The sequence below is a fragment of the Melopsittacus undulatus genome, chromosome 7, assembly GCF_012275295.1.
Source record: "Melopsittacus undulatus isolate bMelUnd1 chromosome 7, bMelUnd1.mat.Z, whole genome shotgun sequence".
Classification (NCBI taxonomy): Eukaryota; Metazoa; Chordata; class Aves; order Psittaciformes; family Psittaculidae; genus Melopsittacus; species Melopsittacus undulatus.
This window is the reverse complement of record NC_047533.1, coordinates 60,615,123-60,634,264: the sequence shown is the minus strand read 5'-3', so window position 1 is coordinate 60,634,264 and position 19,142 is coordinate 60,615,123. Positions and strand designations below refer to the sequence as shown.

Genomic DNA, 19,142 nt, shown 5'->3' with positions numbered 1-19,142 from the left:
TTGCTTTTCACTGGGATACTTGTGCCCACCTGCTCTATGTCCATTTTAAAAAAGCAAATTTGGTGCTTGCCCTGTTTCTGCATCACCGTTCCAGGTGCCCTGCCGAGCATGGTGCCACCGGCCTGTACAGAAATGTAACACATATGCCTAAGGGCTCCCAGTCAAGAAAAATACTCTGGAAGGGCAGTTAGGCATGCTCTGTAACAGTTACTACAATGTCAGCTCCATGCTCCTCTTGAAATAGCCACTGCTCACTAGGCAGTTTACCCCAGGAGAGGGTCTAGAGGGTGCATGGGCCATCTTCACCCAAGCTGTATCTGTGCAGGAAACATGAGGAGTGGGCCTGTGTGCAGCAAAGCAAAATGCATCTCTGTGAAGAGAAACACCCTGCTGAACACCTTGACCTCATGAGCTGTCTGGAAATCACCCCTGTCTGCTGACACTTACTGTGGTTTGGTGTCATCCCAGTCCTCTGGTCCAGTTAAGATGACTGTGTCAGAGTGCCTTTCAGCTGTTGGGTTACCAGGAGAACAGACACTACTGATGCTTCCCAAAGCCCACTGAATTCCTCCAGCTGTTGTGCCAGTGCTTGTCAGTGTTCATATGGCTACTGACAGTCTGACCATGGCAACGGCTGGCTGCCCCAGAGCATTCCCTTAGAGACACTTAGTCTAGATGTCACTTCAGTGTTCACATGCTGGCTTATTGTGTTTGCAAACACAGTGCCAGCACCTCTGGCAAGGCACCATCTAGCTGTGTCTGCTGTAATTTACATTATCCCCATGGTGACTGATTTCACCAAGCCTGATTGGTTTTATTTCATGATTTAGTTTTATTCTATAAACAACATTATTATTATGTTCCTCCAAAGGCATGCTTGGCATGTTTTTAATGACAATGCTGCAGTTCAGGAAGTTAGAGCGAGCTGCTGTGAGCAGACACAGATTATGGCATTGATAAACTGACCTCACTGCCAGCAAACATGGACCCTCCAGTGTTCAGGAAGAGAAGCCTCTGAGATGTTTTACACTTGCACTGCTGTCAGTGTCAGGAGCTAGCATGCCTGCAATGTCCCTGGTGTGCTAAGAGAAGTGCTGCTCCAGCAGAAGGCAAACCAGTGACAAAACACCAGACTGGACTAGCCACAAAGCTTCTGCCATCAGGTCCTTTATGGACAAAGGTGACAGTGGCAGCCCACTGCAAATCAGTGATATGGCCTGGATCCTCCAACGTTCTGCTCTTACCAAGTATAATTTTAAATGTATTTCTCCATAAGTGAAACATTATGGGAGGAAGTGGAGTCAGAACTCAGTTCTCCTTCCTAGAATAGGTGAGGGTGAGAAGCAGTTCTCCAGCAGGGAAGACACCTAAACCATGCAGGAGAACTGGGAACAAAGTGAAGCCCAATGGGTAACAATGTATCCTTTTTGCTCTCTCCTTCTCCAGTAGGTTTCTACTTTGGAGATTTTGTATTTTGTGTATTTCTCCAGGACAGTTTTCAGAGGAAAGCATGGTTTTGCTTGCTGCAAGTGCAAGATGTGTGTTTATTCAGTTAGCCCTGCAATGGGACTAGCTGTCTGGAGGAAGGCACAAATACTTGTTTTCTCTGCACAGAGAAAATAAGAAGTGGTTTGTCTAGTCTCCACAGCTGTGCCACCAATGGTGGCTGAGGTGTAGGGAGCCCACAGGTCCCACGCACAAGTCAGTAGTTAAGGGTGGGGTGGGCACAAATCGCTCTACAGGCACCACGGAGCAGCTGGGTCTAGCTGAAGTACATGCTTTGTTATAGACCTTCCTGATAAACCCGGCCTAATAAATATAGGGCTGAGAATGACTAAATGCTATACTTTTGCCACAGAAAGGCCCTTCTGTGGTTGACAAGGCAGAGACAATGCTTCAACACCTGCATAAAGATCATTAAGCAGAACTTTACGTCCCATGCAGGAGAGGAGTAAGAGCCTCCATTTCTCCTACATCTTTGTTCCATCCTTAACTTAGATGGTGAAGGGGAAAAGAATTCACCTAGAAAACCTTGGAGGAAAATATATTTGTTTAGCAAATGGTGTGATGGAAGAAAGTAACAATAATGGCAGAGGTGAAGTACTCAAAACATATTAATGAGCAGAGGCTAGTGCAAGAAGATGAGTCACTGCATTTCGAGATTAAGAAAGCATGCAATGAACAACTGGTGACAGTGGGGTGAGGGAGTGAGCAATCTTCTGGGCAGGGCCATCAGGAGAGGCAGAATTAAAAACAAGGACCAAACTCTGGTGGGATCAGGTGGGAACCCATCCCCAGCCCCAGTTCTGCTCCTTCTCTCTCCCAGCCAGGTGCTCATGCTGCTGTCATACACCTTTCACCCTTGGAGTGCTCAGAAATGTGAGGAAGGCAAGAGAAACAGTGTTTCAAGCCTTTCCAGCCCAAAGGAAAGAAGCAAGGGCCCCCCAGAAGAGCTGCGGGACAGGGGGCTTAGAAGAGCAAGCAGAACATGGGAACATGGTTGTCCCACTTCTGGATGGCAGCCCCATCTAGTCATGGGAGCCCAGTGTGTCTCTTGAGTTGCAGCTGGTTAGACTGGTCTGATGGGAAGTTTCCAAGTCGACACCCTGTTACTCAGGTTCCTTTGGGGCACATAAGCACACTGCCTGGAATGTGTGGCAGAAACCTCCACATTCTCTGCACACAAAGGTATTAGCGTGTCAGATGCTGACTTTTCTGATATGCAAATATTATCATCTGTCTTGTATGAAAGTTCAGTACCTTGGTGTGTAAGGCCTTGGAGGTTTCTGTGACTCTGTTCTGCCTTTGCCTCCTCCTTGCATTCCCACATGAATTTAGTGGCTCAAAGCAAACAACCCAACCTCAGCAACCTGGCCCAACCTTTTCTGTAGCACAGGAAAGCCCCTAACAAGCACATCCATGCACTTCTCCCAGGTGCCAAAATTAAAGACACATCACCAGCCACCACCACGCTCCCACTGCACTCACTCCAGTTATCCACAGCAGACAGATCTGCCTTCCCTGCCTAGCTGGGAGCTGCCTCTCTGCCCTGTGCCTCGACCTACGTACAGAAGGGGGAGTTCTCCGCAGGCAGACGCGAAGTGAAAGCCCTGTGACATTAAAACAGTTATATAAACCGCACTAAAGAACTTACACGGGCTGCACACAGCCTCCTGATAGAAAGGCTGCTATTGTCTCTGCTGTCTCTGTTGTCTCTTCTGTTGTTGTGCAGGAGAGAAGCAGAGTGGGGCTGTTTTGTTCCTGCTGCAGCAGAAACAAATTGGAGGAACTGGTCCCTGGTTTGCCTGGGAGCTGAGGAGCGGAAAGTATCCATCTCAGAATGTGTGCTGGAAAGAACAGTGCATCTGGAGATGTAACGTTGAGGAGCCCTATTGCTGGCAGTCTGGGAAGCAGGAGCTGTTTGCAGCTTTTGGGTTTCTTTCTGAGATGTTTTTAGTGGATGCATACTAGTGTGCAGAAGTGAAACAAATGAAAAATATTCATACTTACTGGTCAGCATAGATGGCAATGTCAAATGATGTCAACAACAGCACATTATTCACTCAGATAATTATGAATGGTGTTGTAATGTGCTGCATTTAAACAATTTATAATCTTTTTGCATCCCTAAATCATTATATAAAGAGGAACCAGGGAGAGCCAGAAAGAAGCAGAGGACAGTGATACAATAGCCTCACATCATGTTGAGGGTTTGTTCTCCAAAGCACAAAGCTGGCTATTAATACCCTATGCTCCCCTGACAAAACTGAGAACTGCAAAACACTGCCTGGAGCTGCCTTGAAATGGTGCGTGGGAGCAGGGCACTGAAGCCCAGGTGCTTGGGATATGCTCAGAGCTGAAATTTCAGGTCAGAAGCTTGTTGTTACACAACATGTGCACTCTGAGACGAATCCTCCTCCAGCTCTAAGCACTAGAGTCAGATGCTTAAAAAGAAAAAAAGAAAAGCCTCACTGGAATATAGGATTGTATGAGTCAGTAAAAAGGCTGCTTTTCCCCCCTCTAAATTAATACAGCATGAGCTGTAATACTGTTTTGCTGAGTTTAACATGGGTCAAAAGCTAGCAATGCTTTGCCAAGCATCCTGAATAGAGCATGCATATCTATATTTTAGTAATGTAAATCCACTGAAAGCATTGAATTGTGCTTTTGTATTTAGTTAACATGTCATATAATCTGTTTACATTTTCTAGTCTGGCATAAAAACAACATAGTTCATGACATTGTGGTCAAGAATTATTTGCTTATTACTTGCACATTTGAACTTTATAAAGTAGGCCACTCGTGTGCCAGAAAAACAACAAAACAAAACAAACAAAGCAAACTGACCTCATTACTCCCAAATTAAGTACTGAAGTCTGAAGAACATAGTCTGGTGGCCACTGTGAAAGGTCTGGCTGCAGAAACCTTTGCCCCAGGCAGCTGTCCCCTTCAGTTTGGTCCAACAGACTGAGTTGCACAGCTACTGAGTTATTCTTGATCCTTCCTTCCTGATATAATCCCTGGGATGCTCTTGGGTTTTCCCCAGAAAGGGTTCTTATGTGGTCGATGTTTGGCAAGCTGCTGCTGTTTTTATAGATGATGTGAAATTAATTCTTGAACTTACTTGTTGTGGCTGTCTGAACTTGCCATGAATCTGCAACACACCCTTAGTTTGTGATTTCACATACACTCTATGTTATATTATCCATGCAGATCCTTTATTTTAATACAAACCTCTGCTTGGAACACCAAAATGTATCAGCTTGCAGCTCTTCACACACTTCAAAAGGCAAGAGTACCTTTTGCAAGGAGTGTGTGGGCATGGAAAAAGGTGAGGACAAGCCTGATGAGGAAACAGACTGACTGATAACATGAGTAGAAACTATAGCTTTGCAACTCCAGCTGGGTAAGACTGAAAGAGTGATCACTGGATCACTTAAAGCGACTGATGGCACCACTCTGTCAAAACTCAAATGACTGCCAGGGAGAAAAGAGGAGCTCATTCTGTTCTAGACAAGTCCCACTAAATGTCGCACCAAGAGAATCAGCTGTTCCCTACTCAATTCAGACTAAAGTATTTGCAGAAATTAGTCTACTCTCTGGGTGTTTTGCATAGGACAGAAAAGCAATTCGCTCCCCATACAGTTTTAGAAGATACTTCATGCTTTCCGAAGATGCTTTTAAAACAAGGACTCACTAGATACACAATAGCTCCTTTTGGTGACCCCACATCTGCGGCTGCTCTCCAGTAGCTCACCAGCACCTTCAGAGTGGTACCAGCCTGGCAGAGACTCAGGGGGTGCTGGGACACCTGCTCATTCTTAGAACAAGGTCAGGAACCCTATGCACAGCCTGCAGGAGGCAGGGCAGGACGGAGGAAGAGGATACCTATTGCCTCCTATACAGCCTCCACTACTCTGTTTGGCAAAACCTTGTTCACAGGAGAAACTTGGCCAAGAAAACTCATTGTGCCCAGTGAACTTCCCAGCAGTTTCAGTAGAGGTGGAGATCATTTATGTTAACATATATATATATATAGCAGCCTTAACACTGCAGGTGCCTGCATCTAAGAGCTAGCTGCCTTCCTCTGCAAAGCAAATCACTTCTGCATGACCTCAAAGGGACTGTGCTTGTGCCCATACTTTATTTTCCTTCTTCAGTCTCTGATCATTCTGGTTCTTTCTATATAACTGAGGAGACCACAAAGCTTTCTGACCGGTGGGCTGTCAGAGAGGGGGCTTTTCTACTGCACTGTGAGCAGTCCCTATTTCAACCTGTTGCAACAAACATATGCTCCCCCACATGCCAAATACAAGGCCAAGCCCAAATCCCATGAGTGGGTATTTTGCCATCTTAGGCTGAGGCAAATGTTCTTCTGCATTTTCAGCAACATTTTCTACCATTCTCAGCTCAGAGTACTGCTTCCATGTGAAGTATTTACAAGTGTTTACTTGAGTTGTGGCTGCACTTCTGTCACTGGATTTGCTCCCCTCCTTTTTACACTGCTTTCAAGAAGTTTCATGTCATTTCATTTAATCGAACTCTAGTATTACTCACCCTATTACTTTCCAGTTCATAAGAAAAGTTCATCTAAGGTATGAGCAGGCATATCGCCATTGATTTTTAGCAGTTTATGAAATATCACTCTGTTTTGCCAGCAATACCATCTTACTATCTTATCTCAAGGGACAGGCGGAGCATTATGGCATGCTCAGAGTGTATTTTATAAGTGGAGAGCAGTCGGCAGGATGCAATTAAGCCAAGTATTATAGTCATGATCTGTAAAGACTGCCCTTTAAAGTCCTGGTTTGCTGCCATTTTATTGTGATAGTCTTCAGACTGAAGTACATCTTGCTCTTTATGTATTCCTACATAGTCACTTAAGTGAATTCTCTGAGAGTTATCTTCTAGTGGTATAGCCATAAAAATACCCTAGAAATTACTAACTGGTCATACCTTTGGTATCTTTGCCTCCTTTTTCCAAACTCTGTGGACTGGATCTGGGTTATATCAGACCCTGAGCTCTTTACTAGGAGGATACAGGTTGAGATTAGCATCTTCCTCCCTCTTAAAAAGAGCCAAGAAAACCTGAGCTACGAAAGACAGAGACTCAAGGCCTTTCATTTTCTTAAGCTTGTGGTTGAAAGCTCCATTGCAAATCTGGGATAGTGACTTCTGAATGCATCTCATGGCACTCCTGTTTCTGATCTCACTTCTCCCTAAGTTGCCAGCACACATATGGGCAGCTGCTGGCAAGTTCTTCAACTTCTTTTGCTTACCTGGACGTGCCAGACAGCTTTGTCTAGAAACATGCTCACTGTGCTAAATGGGCCAAGGAATCTGTGATCAATCAGCCTATTACCTATCCCCCAAGCCCCTCAGCTGGCTGCCTGCTTCATGCTGAGATCATGGTGAAGGAAGGAGGACCTGCAGAAACAGAAGGACTGTGTATTTATTACGCAAAAGAGGCACCAGTTCTGCTTTTAGCATTTTAGCTCTCTCTGGCCTGTGACCAGACCAGCTGGTCCTCAGTCAGGTACTGCCAGAAGAGCAAGAGCTAAAATGAAAATGGAGAGCAACCACAGCAACTGGCTTTCTACTCTTCTTACTGTTGTGCCAGACAGCTGTGTGTTTACCTGAACACTGTACTGCAAAGTCAAAAGAAAAAAGCCCAGAGCCATATCTTCAGTCTCACACTTCGATCCAGCTTTTTTCTAATGCAGTTACAAACTAAAGGAATTCCCTGTCTCCCAATGCAAGAAGACTCACTCTCAGCTAGCTACCGTATCAACACACTCAGAAGGTGCTTTGTGAATAACATCCTTTCTGCCACCATAAGAGCTAACCAAAGCTAGTGCTGGGACAAATTATTTCACTGTAACAAACCATCAGGAATATACCTGGAGGTAGAAAAGACAAAACACCTGGGATCCTTAACTGCAGCCAAGCATTCCCTGCTATCCTGTCCCCAGTGCCACTAGAAAGAAGTTCATGCAAGCTGCAGAATATGACTCCTGTTGGCACTAGTGATTATGACAGATGAGAAGGAAAGCATGAGCAGGAACTGGTAGAGATGACTGAGAAACTTGCAGAAAACTGACAGTTTTATCTGTAGGACAAGAAATGGCAGCATGCTTTACTGCATGAGTCTCTGGCAGTGCCACTGCAAAATCAGGTGCAAAGTTGAATTCAGACCCTCACAGTAGGAAATTACGGCTTCTGGCTGCAAGCTTTTTAGTGCTCTGCATCTGGAATCTTATCCTTCTCTGGAAAGAGGAAAGCACAAGAAAAAAACAAAACAGCAAACAACTCTCCTCTCCTATGGGTTCAGCTTATTACAGAAAAATCTGATCACCAGACTTCCTGCTTCCCTTGTCAGCTCCCAGGCTCCACTGCAATCTCTCTGCCTTCTCCATTACACCTCTGGAGAGCAGGTCCAGCCATGCTCTGCTTCCCTATGGCCACAAGGCCAGCCCAGAAGCCCCACCTCTGTTGTGCAAGGCACGTCGGCCTCTCCCCTAGAGAATGAGTTTGAGCCTGGCAGAAGCCACCATATCCCCTAAGGTCTCTGAACGTGCCACTCAGCTGTTCATGGCATAGCACTTGTAGCACCTTTAACAAACCCCCACGCTGTTGTTGGGACCAGTAAGGTGACATGGAGTTTGCAGGCCTAGATGGTACTGCACATAGATGAGAGGGAGGAAAATAACTCCCTCTTGCTGCTCAACCTGCTGCCAGCCTGCTCTGCTCCAGCAAATCCCAAGGAAGGCAATGGTAGACACTTAAAGCAATGGTGCAGGCTTACAGTCCTGACTGCACCCAGACAGAGATACTCTTGCCCCTTCTGTTATGGGACAGCAGCCTCTGCTGACACAGGGCAGACAGAAGCACCATGTCCTTCACAATTATTCAAATAGTGATTTATATCTTTCCTTATTATATTCTTATAAAGTTAGAAAGCAAGCAGTAAGCCTCTGTACAGGACCTGACATGATAAGGTTCTACAGTTGTGGGAAGGAGATCATGGAGTCTGCTCTGCTGTTCTGCTGGGGAAGGGCAACTGGCCCAGGCAGTGCATAGTGACTCCTCTCAGTATTTGGCCACACACTGAGATTAACTGTTTGCTTGTCTTTCTGTCACTGGTTTGTGCCAGGCCAGGACCAGCATGGCTAAGACAGCAGGACCTTGCTGAGCCTGCCTAGGATCAGAGAAGAAGCAAAGCAAGCAGCTTGGAACAAGGGAAGCTCAGTGTGACCTGAGTTACGGTGATACACAAGCTAAGAGCTTAGGGGTGGCAGCTCAGATAAAGTTCATTATGGAGATAAAACCCCTGCAGACAATGTAAGGTGTGTTTTTCAGCAGGCTGTAAGAGAGAGGCTGAAAGCGTTAAGATTCCATCTCATTCCACATGCCCTTCCCTGGGAAGGGCTTCTCCAGCCTTGCTATTCTGATGGCTCAGACAGGAGAGCCGGGTAGGTGTTTGAGGTGTTCCTCGTCGCTCGAGGGACCAGAGTTGGGGAGGATGGGGAAGAAAGGGAGGTACCTGCCTTGCCCTTCTGGTTTCCAGCCCTGGAAAGCCTCCAGAGCCGGAACCGGCAGCTGAGGAGAGAGCTCCTCGCTAGGTGGAGCTGCCGGAGCGAGCACCAGCGACTGGCTGCTGAACGGAAACCCTCCGGCTCCTGCCGAGCCGCCTGGGGCTTCCCGAGGGATGCACGCCGTGTTCCAGCCCTGCGCCTGCACACCGCTGCTGCCCCGAGGCCTGCGGTCACACGGCAACTGAAACGAAACCAGCAAGATCTTTTCTTAAACCAAGTCGTGTTACAAAGTGTACCGCTGTCAGTAATCTTCTCTACCTCTTTGCTAATCAATGCAGTCATGTCAGCCTTTCATGTGATGGAAAATGCTGAAATACAATTTTCTAAAAATCATAAAAATATGCACATAATGATAGCTACTGCAGCTGCTTTCTCCCTCCCACCCCCATTTAGATCATCAATTTAACGATTTCCAGTTCCCTGACACTGGACCACCCTGTGCCAACAATTTCTAAGCAAAGCTCTCTCTGCTGATTTCCACGGGGGGCTGCTTAAAGATCGATCACCAGCAATGGCCTACCATACATATATTTGTCTCATAGAGTGAAAGAAACTATATAAAAGCTCCAGCTATGGCAGTTAAATTTCCATACATTTTTGCTGTTAATGTGAAACCAAAGTAAAGTCAGTCATTACTTTTAGCCTGGTTATCCACATCAAAAATTACTCACATGAAAGCCAGGGTACTGCCTGGACCTGTACCCAGCAATTACAGCCATGGAGACACTCAATACCTTGCTTGGGTGGCTCCACTAAGGCCAGAGGATGATGGGTGAGTGTGTGCTAGGTCTAAATTAGTATCTTTATTCACACCTCATGTGCACATACACATGTGCAGCAATGCACAGTGGAAAGAAAAAGGAAGGTAACTTTGGAAGGGTGGCACCTTCTCAGCCCTTCAGAAAAGCTAAATGAGGGAGATGGAGCACTAGTGCCCCTTGTCCCTGCTGTTACACATCTGGCCTATTACATGTACATCTCAACATGATTGATAATAGCAAGTTAAAATAGTTTCCTTGACAATGTCTGATCAGCCACACATGCTCAGCCCTCACAGGGTTCCCCAGGCCCACCTGGAAATGGAGCAGGCCATCCCAGAATCAATTATGCTGCAGACAGAGGTAGGCAGAGGCAGCAGCAGTCTCTGGCACTGCTGCTCCCATGGCCACTGGAAAGAAGAGCCATTCCTACTGCAAGGATGGCAGTCCTTCACCAGCATACAACCTTTTCTAAATTCCACATTGCATCATGGGCACATCTGTGCTATAGCTACAGCTCTCAGTAACACCATGCAAGAATAGACGTTCACGGCAATGTTAATAAATCTGTTGTGCACTAATTAGGATAAACGGAGTGCTGGTAATCAGAACTGCTGCACGGCTATAGCTAGCAGGGCCTCGGAGCCAGGATGCCAGCAGAGTGCTGGGTGCACCTACAGCAGACCCTGCAGCCACATTAGATATATGCGGCTTCCACACTGCAGTGTGGCAGAGTGGTGGGGAGCCTTTGGAGATGGAAGCTGGGCTAACTTCAGGTAAAGCTTGTACTGTGAGAGGGGAGCGTGTAGCAGGGGCAGGACCGGGGTCTGGGAGAGGGTTGGGAGCAGGACTGAGCCAGGAATACTCCCTGGTGAACCTCTGGATCTCGGACAGACGGACACTCCCTCTGCACTTGTAATCCTCTCCTCTGGCTTTTCCCCAGCAGGGGTCAGGCTGGACCAACGATCACAAATCAAAACTAAAAGCAATTACTCGGCTCCAACATCAAATGTTTTCGACGCTCCAGAAAGGCGAAAAACATTTTGCCTTACTTGAAGAGACAGAAGATACTTGATCATCTCATTTAAGACAACCAAGAGAAATGCTGAAATGGCAATGGTAACTGTAAGCAGCAGCCTGCAACACCCTCGTTGTCCTTGCAGCTGTTTTAAAAAGGCAGTAAACAGGTCTTGTTTCCTCTCAGTCAATTACAGTATCAGCCTCCATTCCCGGTTATTCCGGATACACTTCGGTGTAAACAGAAACAGAAATCCGGCCAGGATGTGGGGACCACAGAGTTAGAGCAGCAAAGTGATATGAGCTTGTCCTTACAAGTGGTTGGCAGCCCCCGGGGAAGGCAGAGCGCCCAGCATCAACCGCTGTCTGGGAAGGGAACCTGTTACCCACAGAAACCATGCTGTTGTCAGCCCAGATGAGTAATACACAGCAATATCTATCCGAAGTTGACACCTCCAGCTAGATTTGGCAGCGTTTCATAGCCCTTGGTACTCTGAGGAGCAAACTAGGGGCTCAGCAGTGGGGTGCCCTACAAAGTGATGCCTCTTGCCTTTGGTTGTCAGCCGAGATCTGTAGGCAGACGCTCTGGGACAAGAATGCTAAAAAGCAGGTGAGATGCACCCAAAGGCCAGGCTCCTGAGAAATTCTCTGGCCGGCTTGGCCTCTATTTGTCACCTAGTGAGAGGACACAGAGGACGGCATTCCATGAGTGGAATTTTAATAATAACTTTATTATATTTTAGTGTATTATTGGCTTGCGATTTTGTAGTCTTACAAGAAATTTCCGTTTCCACATCTCCATTAAACGTCTGATTCATTTTCTTGGCTCGTGGTAATGCCTCAAAGCTACATCACTAAAGAATCAGTGCTCTGCATTAGATAAATATAAGACCGAGTCTGATTAACCTATTAACTATTTTTAATTAGCTTTTACTGTTCTTCAGATATTCCACATTTTTTTTGAGGAAGCAGAAAGAGAATGAGAGCACGCTGGTACTACAGAGCTATATAGAGCTAGCATATGGACCGAGATTATTCATCATCATTGGCAGGAGCTCTGCTGTAGGGAATCTTGCAACAGCATCACAATTTCCCTACTGGAGTGAATTCCATAATGGACACATTTGCGGTGTGAATTATGCTCAAGATAGAAAAAAATTTAAATCTTTATAGCATTTTTATGCTCTGTCTTCCTTTTTGGTAATCAGATCTTGATTAAGAGTTGGAATTAGCACCCAGAAGAACATTAGGCTTTCCTGGCTCAGTTCCTTTCCACCATGCAGGGCAGGCAACAAATGATTCAGTGGCTTTACAGTGCTGTTACAACGAAAAGGTGTCTAAATACCTATCCATCACTTTAGAAAAGTAACCGACTGCTTGTTTGCAATGAAGAACATACGGTAATGGCAAAGCAGTTCATTTGCTAAATAAAGCGATCACTCGATTTAGTTCAGACAGACCCCTCTCCCGGTCAAGATGCCTTCCTGGCGCAAAAGATGGGGTTCCTGGCGCCTGTTCCCTCTTCTGGGGGGACGGCGAAGCTCTGGGCAGGGCCTGGCCAACGCTCCCTTGGGGGCAGCAGCCCGGACACAGCTGAACACCGCAGCCGGAGCCGAGAAGCAAGCTGCAGTTCGGGTCCCCACTTCATCGGCTTGAAGAATATCTAACCCTCCTATGCCAAAGTACTTTGGGCCTTCTAATTTTAGTTGTTCTTATGTGTCTGGCTTTTGTTTTGGTTTGGTTTTTTTCCTTACAGATGTGCTGGGACCATTCCAGCAGAAACATGAATTTCGGAGCCGCAGCTGCTCCAGCGCTCGTACTTCTTACCCCTCGAACGAGCAAACTACAGCATTTTCTGACAACACTCCTTCTGTGTACCTCTTCATTCCAATCTCTCCTTCGTCTTCGGTCTGTGTGACCGAGGTCTCCGCAGCACCTCCTTCAGCCCTTGCACCCCGCTGCCCGTCCCGTCACACCCCCCCCCCCGCACCGGCTGCCCCAGCGCCTTCGGGGACTTCCCGGGCTCCTTCCGGTGCCCTGCGAGGTTTCCAGGGGAGCTTGTGGGGCGGCTTTGCCTTCTCCGGGTGACCGCTCTCCCCCGCCCGTCCCTCGTCGTCGATGTCTTCCCCCCTCCCCGCAGCCCGGCCGCTCGCCCTCCGCTTCACTCGCCTCCCAACTCGTTCCGCTGTTGCTCTCTCTTGTATTATTTAAAGTGGTCGTTGATTTATCTGCACCAGATCGGTGAAGCGTTTGTGACGAGACCTAGGGCAGTTGGGGAAACGCAGACGGCTGGGTTTCCCTAGTTGGGGTAACCAGCAGCGAACCCGTCCACTGCCCACAAGAAGTACTTTGCCTGCGGCGTTTTCGGGTTCTGGTTCGTTCACCGCAGTTACCCCCACAGTACCGAGGCGGGGCATGCTCACGGTGCCCCCCACCCGCTGCTGAGAAGCACCGCGCAGCTCAGTCTACGGCTGTGTTTCGGGGAAACAAAACCCGAGACTGGAAAGTGAGCTGAGAGTATCAATATCGTCAAGCATTTCTGTGTGACAGGTATTAAAGACGCAGAAAGGGGGTAATGTTGATTCCTGGTTTTGAATCTGAACTGTTTCTCAAGTACTGCTCAGCCCTTTTGGCTCCGTGTCACCTGTGATGCTATTTTTAGGAAAGAAGTCGCTCGAGGCGGCCCCCAAATAAACGCTCGTTTTCAGGGTGCCGCAAGTGCATTGGAGGAGGAGGGAAGAAGAATCGGTTCGCGAGGGAGGCCTGGCTGGGTTTTGCTTTGCAAACAAGCCCACAGGCGTTGGGCTCTTCATGTCCGCTTCGGCCGGGAGGGAGGAGCGGGGCCAGCGAGCACACGGAGGAGCAGGGAGGCGGCGGGGCTGTGGAGTCTCTGTCCATCCCCGCCATGTATTGAGGACCCCGGCCCCCACACCGTGTCCTCTGCAGGCGGGGCAAAGCAGCTCCCCCGGGTGAGGGCCATAGAGCAGGGCCACTCCGCGCCTGCCTCTAGGCTGCCAAACCCGGTTTAATCTTCCTTCCCTCAATTAAAATGCAAAGCGGTCACCCTGAGAGGCAAGGACCATCCTCCGCACGCCTGAGCCCCAGCCGAGCCCTGGCACTCCCGGAGCTGCGGGGCAGAGCGCCCGCTGGCTCCGCTGACACCGCTCTGGAAATGACTTTCTTTTTGTTGTTTGGTTTTTCGAATAGTTGAAAAGTGACCCAAGGACGAAAAAGAAAAGAATCATAAATCAAACTCAATAATTATACGCGAGACGCAGTTTGCGTGGCTGTGCAGAAGTTCAGGCGAGGAAAGGTCCTGCTCTATGAGCCCTTACTTCGAGAGTTTTTATGCGGCGTTGTAAATGAAACTAAAACAATTCCAAGCAACAAGCGGCATTTAGAAATAAATGGAATGGAAGGGAACACCGCCGCAGGTTGAGGATCAACATGTTTCCTCTTTAAATCAGATCTGTAATTAAAAAAAAAAATCGAAATTCCACATCATCCCCTTTTCCACGCTCGAGGAAATAGAGTTCCTCATAGGCACACTCACTCGGGCACAGACAGCACAGGGGGAAAAGTGCTCAGGGTGATTCTGCACTGCTCGTCCCCCTGTGGGACACTCTGTAGGGACCACACGGGATTTCTTCCCTTCCAACATGGGGCGACGGGAAGAACCATGAGCGGGTGCAGGGGACAAGGGTCGAGGGGCTGCCTCGGGTGTGTAGCAGCGGCAGGGACAGGGCAGGAAGGAGCAGGGACCTGCTGGGATGAACAAGCTGTTCTAACGTGCGGCGGGTGCTGCAAGCACCCGCAGAGGTGCAGAAGCGTGCGCGAGGGTCGGGCCAGGCCGGGACTGGAGTGGCTCTGCTTCTTGGAGTGCTTTTCCCCGGGTACAGAGACAGACGGAGGGAGAGTGAGAAAGGAAAACGGTGGGGGAAAAAAATAGAACGAAAGAGGGAAAGAGAGAGAGGAGAAGGGAAAGAGAGAAAGAATAAAGGGAAGGAAGGATGTGAATAGACTGAGAGAAAGAAGAGGGAGGAACAGGAAAAAAGAGGAAATGAGAGTAAAAAATAATAGAGATAGCGAATGGGAAAGGGAAAATAAAAAGGAAACCAGAGAGAAAAAGAAAAGAAAATTAAGAAATATTAAAAAAAAAAAAAGAAAAAGAAAACGAAAAAGAACACATGAAAACAAAGGGGAAAGGGAAAAGAAAATCCAATAGCAAGGGAAATGGCAAAAGAGGGGGAAATGGGGTGTAACGGGGAGAAGGGGAAAAGGAAAAGGGAGAAGAAAAAGGGAAAGGAAAAGGGAGAGAAAAAAAGAGAAAGAAACAGGATAAAAAAAGAGAAAGGAAAAGGGAAGTTAAAGGGGAAAATGAGAGGGAAAATTTAAAGGAAAAGGGAGAGGAAAAGGAAAGGAAATGGGAAAAAGCAGAGGAGCAGAGGGGTAAGCAGAAGAGCCATGGAGAGAAGAGGCGAACGGACCGAGAGCCCCAAGCTGGCGACGAGGCGGGCGCGGTGCGGGTGGGCAGGGCCGGCCACCGCCCCGCCCCCGCCCGCCGCTGCCGCCGCCGCGCCCGCTGCCGGCCGTGCCCCCGCTAAAGGAGGCAGGGAGCGGGGCGGCGCGGCAGAGCGCCCCAAGCCTCGCCCGCAGCCCCGACAGCCGCGCCGGCCGCCAGCGGGGACAGCGCCGGTTGGGATGCGGGGCGAGCCCCGGTTCCGCGCAGAGAGGCGGTGTATCCGTGTGTAAGCGCGGGCGCTGCGCACATACACGCATACACACACGACGCCGGCAGCAGCTCCGCTCTTCTTCAATTCGGGAGCGGCCGCCCCGATGCCCGGCGGGGCGGCGGGGCCGCCGCTCGGGCGCGCAGCTCCCCGCTAAAGGCGGCGGCCCCCGCGGGCCGGATGCGAGGCGCCGGTGCGGGCGGCACCCCCGGGCCCGCCGCCGGGGCCCCGCGGCTCTAGGGGCCGTCCGGGCCCCCCGGCCCGGCCCGGCGGCGCGGGGATGCTGGCGCTGGGGCAGATGGACGGCGCGCCCCGGCAGGGCGCCTTCCTGCTGGGCAGCCCGCCGCTGGCCGCCCTGCACAGCATGGCCGAGATGAAGGCGCCGCTGTACCCCGCGTACCCCCTGCCCGCCGGGCCCGCCTCCTCCTCCTCTGCCTCCGCCTCGCCCGCCTCTGCCTCGCCCTCGCCGCCGCTCGGCTCCCCCGGCCTCAAGGCGCCGGCCGCCTCCTCCACCGCCGCCGCGGGCGGACTCTCGGCGCTGGGCTCAGCCCCGCCGCAGCTCTCGGCCGCCACTCCGCACGGCATCAACGACATCCTCAGCAGGCCCTCCATGCCCCTGCCGGCCTCCGCGCTCGCCTCCGCCTCGCCCTCCGCCTCCTCGGCGGCGCCCGCCGGGCTCCTGGCCGGGCTGCCCCGCTTCGGCAGCCTCAGTCCCCCGCCGCCTCCTCCGCCCGCCCTCTACTTCAGCCCTGGGGCCGCCGCCGCAGCCGCCGCCGTGGCCGCCGGGCGCTACCCCAAGCCGCTGGCCGAGCTGCCCGGCCGGACGCCCATCTTCTGGCCGGGGGTGATGCAGAGCCCGCCTTGGAGGGACGCCCGCCTCGCCTGCGCTCCCCGTGAGTACCCAGCGCCGAGGGGCAGCGGGGGGAGCGGGCACGGGTAGCACCGCCGGGAGTCCACTCCCGGTACTGGGGAGCCAGGACGCTCCTGCATCGCGGCGAGACCGTCCTGTGTCCCACATCCCCGGGCCCGGCCGTGGCTGGAGAGGCTGCGTTTGCCTCACTCTCTTTTGCTTTTGTTTCCCAAGTTAGCTTTTCTTTCTCCCTCCCTCTCGGTCAGCGCGGAGCCCTGTAAAACGCCTGTTACCGAGGCCAACAGAGGAGCCCTCTCAGGGGAGGGCGGCCGCTCTGCCGTCGCTTTCACCGTTCCCGCTGCGGACTCGTGGGGGTCCGGGGGCTGGTTTTAGGGGCACGCACAAACTTTCCCAAGCAGGACTTCCCGTTGCAGCCGGTTTGCACTGGCTGCAGCTTTCCTAGAAAACAATATCGTTTGTCCGCTCAGAGTTTCGATCCTTGAAGGAAAAATAAGCAGGGGGAGCAGGGAGGCCGGAGCTTTGTCACAGTCTTCGTCGTTCCCCCCCCGCCCCCCCCGGGGAGAGGAACCCCTGTCCGCCGGGGCCGCTCGATAGCGAAACGCATTCCCAAACCCGCAGATTAATGTGTCTGTCCGTGCCTTCCCTTTCTCTCCCCCCACCGCCAGATCAAGGCTCAATTTTGCTGGATAAGGACGGGAAGAGAAAACATACCAGACCCACTTTTTCTGGCCAGCAGATTTTCGCCCTGGAAAAGACTTTTGAGCAGACGAAATACCTAGCGGGCCCGGAGCGAGCCCGGTTGGCCTATTCACTGGGGATGACGGAGAGCCAAGTCAAGGTGAGGGCCCGCAGCGGAGCGGGGCTGGGGGTGCTGTAACCGGGGGAACAGACGGGCCCCGCCGCGGAACCGGGTCTCCCCTGGCTGTAGGAGCTGCTGCGGGTTGAGGCAGCCGAGCCACGCCGGGGGCTTTCCCAGCGACTACCGGCACTTCGCCCTTCGTTACCTTACTGGCGGGGCTGAGGAGGGTATTTTGAAGCGTATCTTATCTAGAAAAAGAGCAAACGCCAGGCAAGACTGAAAAGCCTGGTGCGTTCAGTCTGAACGCCATGGGGGTGGCCGCCCTGCTGGGAATGCTCGAGTTGGGGTTGGGATGTAAGGGAGCAGGAGTTCTGGCCCACATCCCACACAAAACCGCCTGGGCCCCGCACCGCGGCCCCGGCTCTCGGACAGGGACTTCGCACTCCCTTCGCACTGTCCCGCTCAAAACTCTCCGGTTTAGTGAAAACCGAAGCTGTGGCAAAGCGGAGGTGCCATGAGTTGTGGGACTGCATTGAGCCCTCCGAGAGACACGAGGCAGGCTCGGCCGGAGACGCCTCTCAGCGGTGCTCACGCTTTCAGACTGCTGTAGAGACCCTCCTTTGTCACTGCAAATAGGTCCCGATGGCTGCGAATTAATTACTGCAGCCTCTACAGTGAAAATACCCCCTCCGCTGGCGGCGCCCTGAAGGAGGATAAAAATATCTGTAGGGACAGGGGCGGCTGGAGAAGGATTCAGCCCGAAATGTGTCTTACTACGTGTTACTACAACACCCCTGCCCTCGGGGCAGGAGGGCAGTGAGGGCCCCAAACCCGCCGCGGAACTCGGGGGGCTCTGGGGGCTGCGGTTCAGCCTCTCTGGGAGGGACACGGAACGGGTGTCCCCGGCTGCGGGGAGCGCGGTGCGGCGGGGCTGCTTTTCGTTGAGGGGGAAATGGTGAGATCGCTGGCAAAGCGGCAGTCACAGCCGCAGGCTGGGGCCGGGAAAGCGGGGTCGGTAATGGAGCCGCTAATGGTGACGGTGGCGGCTGGGTCAGGTCTGGTTCCAGAACCGGCGGACCAAGTGGCGGAAGAAGCACGCGGCGGAGATGGCGACGGCGAAGAAGAAGCAGGACTCGGAGACGGAGCGGCTGAAAGGAGCCTCGGAGAACGAGGAGGAGGACGACGACTACAACAAGCCCCTGGACCCCAACTCGGACGACGAGAAGATCACACAGCTGCTGAAGAAACACAAGCCGGGGGGCGGCGGGCTGCTGCTGCATCCCCCCGAAGGTGAGGCCTCCGCCTAGCCCGCTCCGCCAGCCGCCGCTTTCGGACATGTACAGATCTATTTTTATAGACTCTACGCGCCCGGGAGGAGGAGGAGGAGGAAAAGAAGCCGGAGGGGCAGCAGAGAGGACTGCGGCGCAGCGGGCTCCCGGCGCCGCGTGTTGTAGGGTTGCGGGGAGCAGCGAGGTTGCCCCGCTCCCGGTCCCACTCCCGCTGCCGGTGATGGCGGTGCGGCGGCCGCCTGTTGCGGCTCTTTGTAAATACACCGTGAGTCCCCGCTACCATCGGCGTTCCTTACTGTGAATATTTAACATGTAAAATACCTTCTTTTTTTGTACAGCGGGGGCCGGGGGCGCCTCCTCTCCTCCCGTCCCCCCCCTCCCATCATTGCCCGTCCTGCGCTCCCCGCTGCCGGGCGGCACCGGGGGCACCCCCCGGAGCCCCGATGAGGGCGGCAGTGGGGCCGCCGAGCAAACCGTGACTGCAGCGGGGCCCTCCGTCGGGCCGGAACTGCAGCGGCCCCGAGTGCTATTTATTAGTATGTTTGAAACTCTTTCTGTTGCGGTCGTCGTGCAGGGGCGGGGG

The 19,142-nt window shown here is 51.7% G+C and overlaps 1 protein-coding gene across 1 annotated transcript; it reads left to right on the top strand.

Moving 5' to 3' along the window:
- Positions 1-15,880: 15,880 nt before the first annotated feature.
- NKX6-1 (NK6 homeobox 1) lies at positions 15,881-18,577 on the top strand. Its single transcript, XM_034064938.1, has 3 exons — positions 15,881-16,493; positions 17,137-17,309; positions 18,326-18,577. Exons 1-3 carry the CDS (start codon positions 15,881-15,883, stop codon positions 18,575-18,577), a joined length of 1,038 nt encoding a protein of 345 aa, XP_033920829.1.
- The last annotated feature ends 565 nt before the right edge of the window (positions 18,578-19,142 follow it).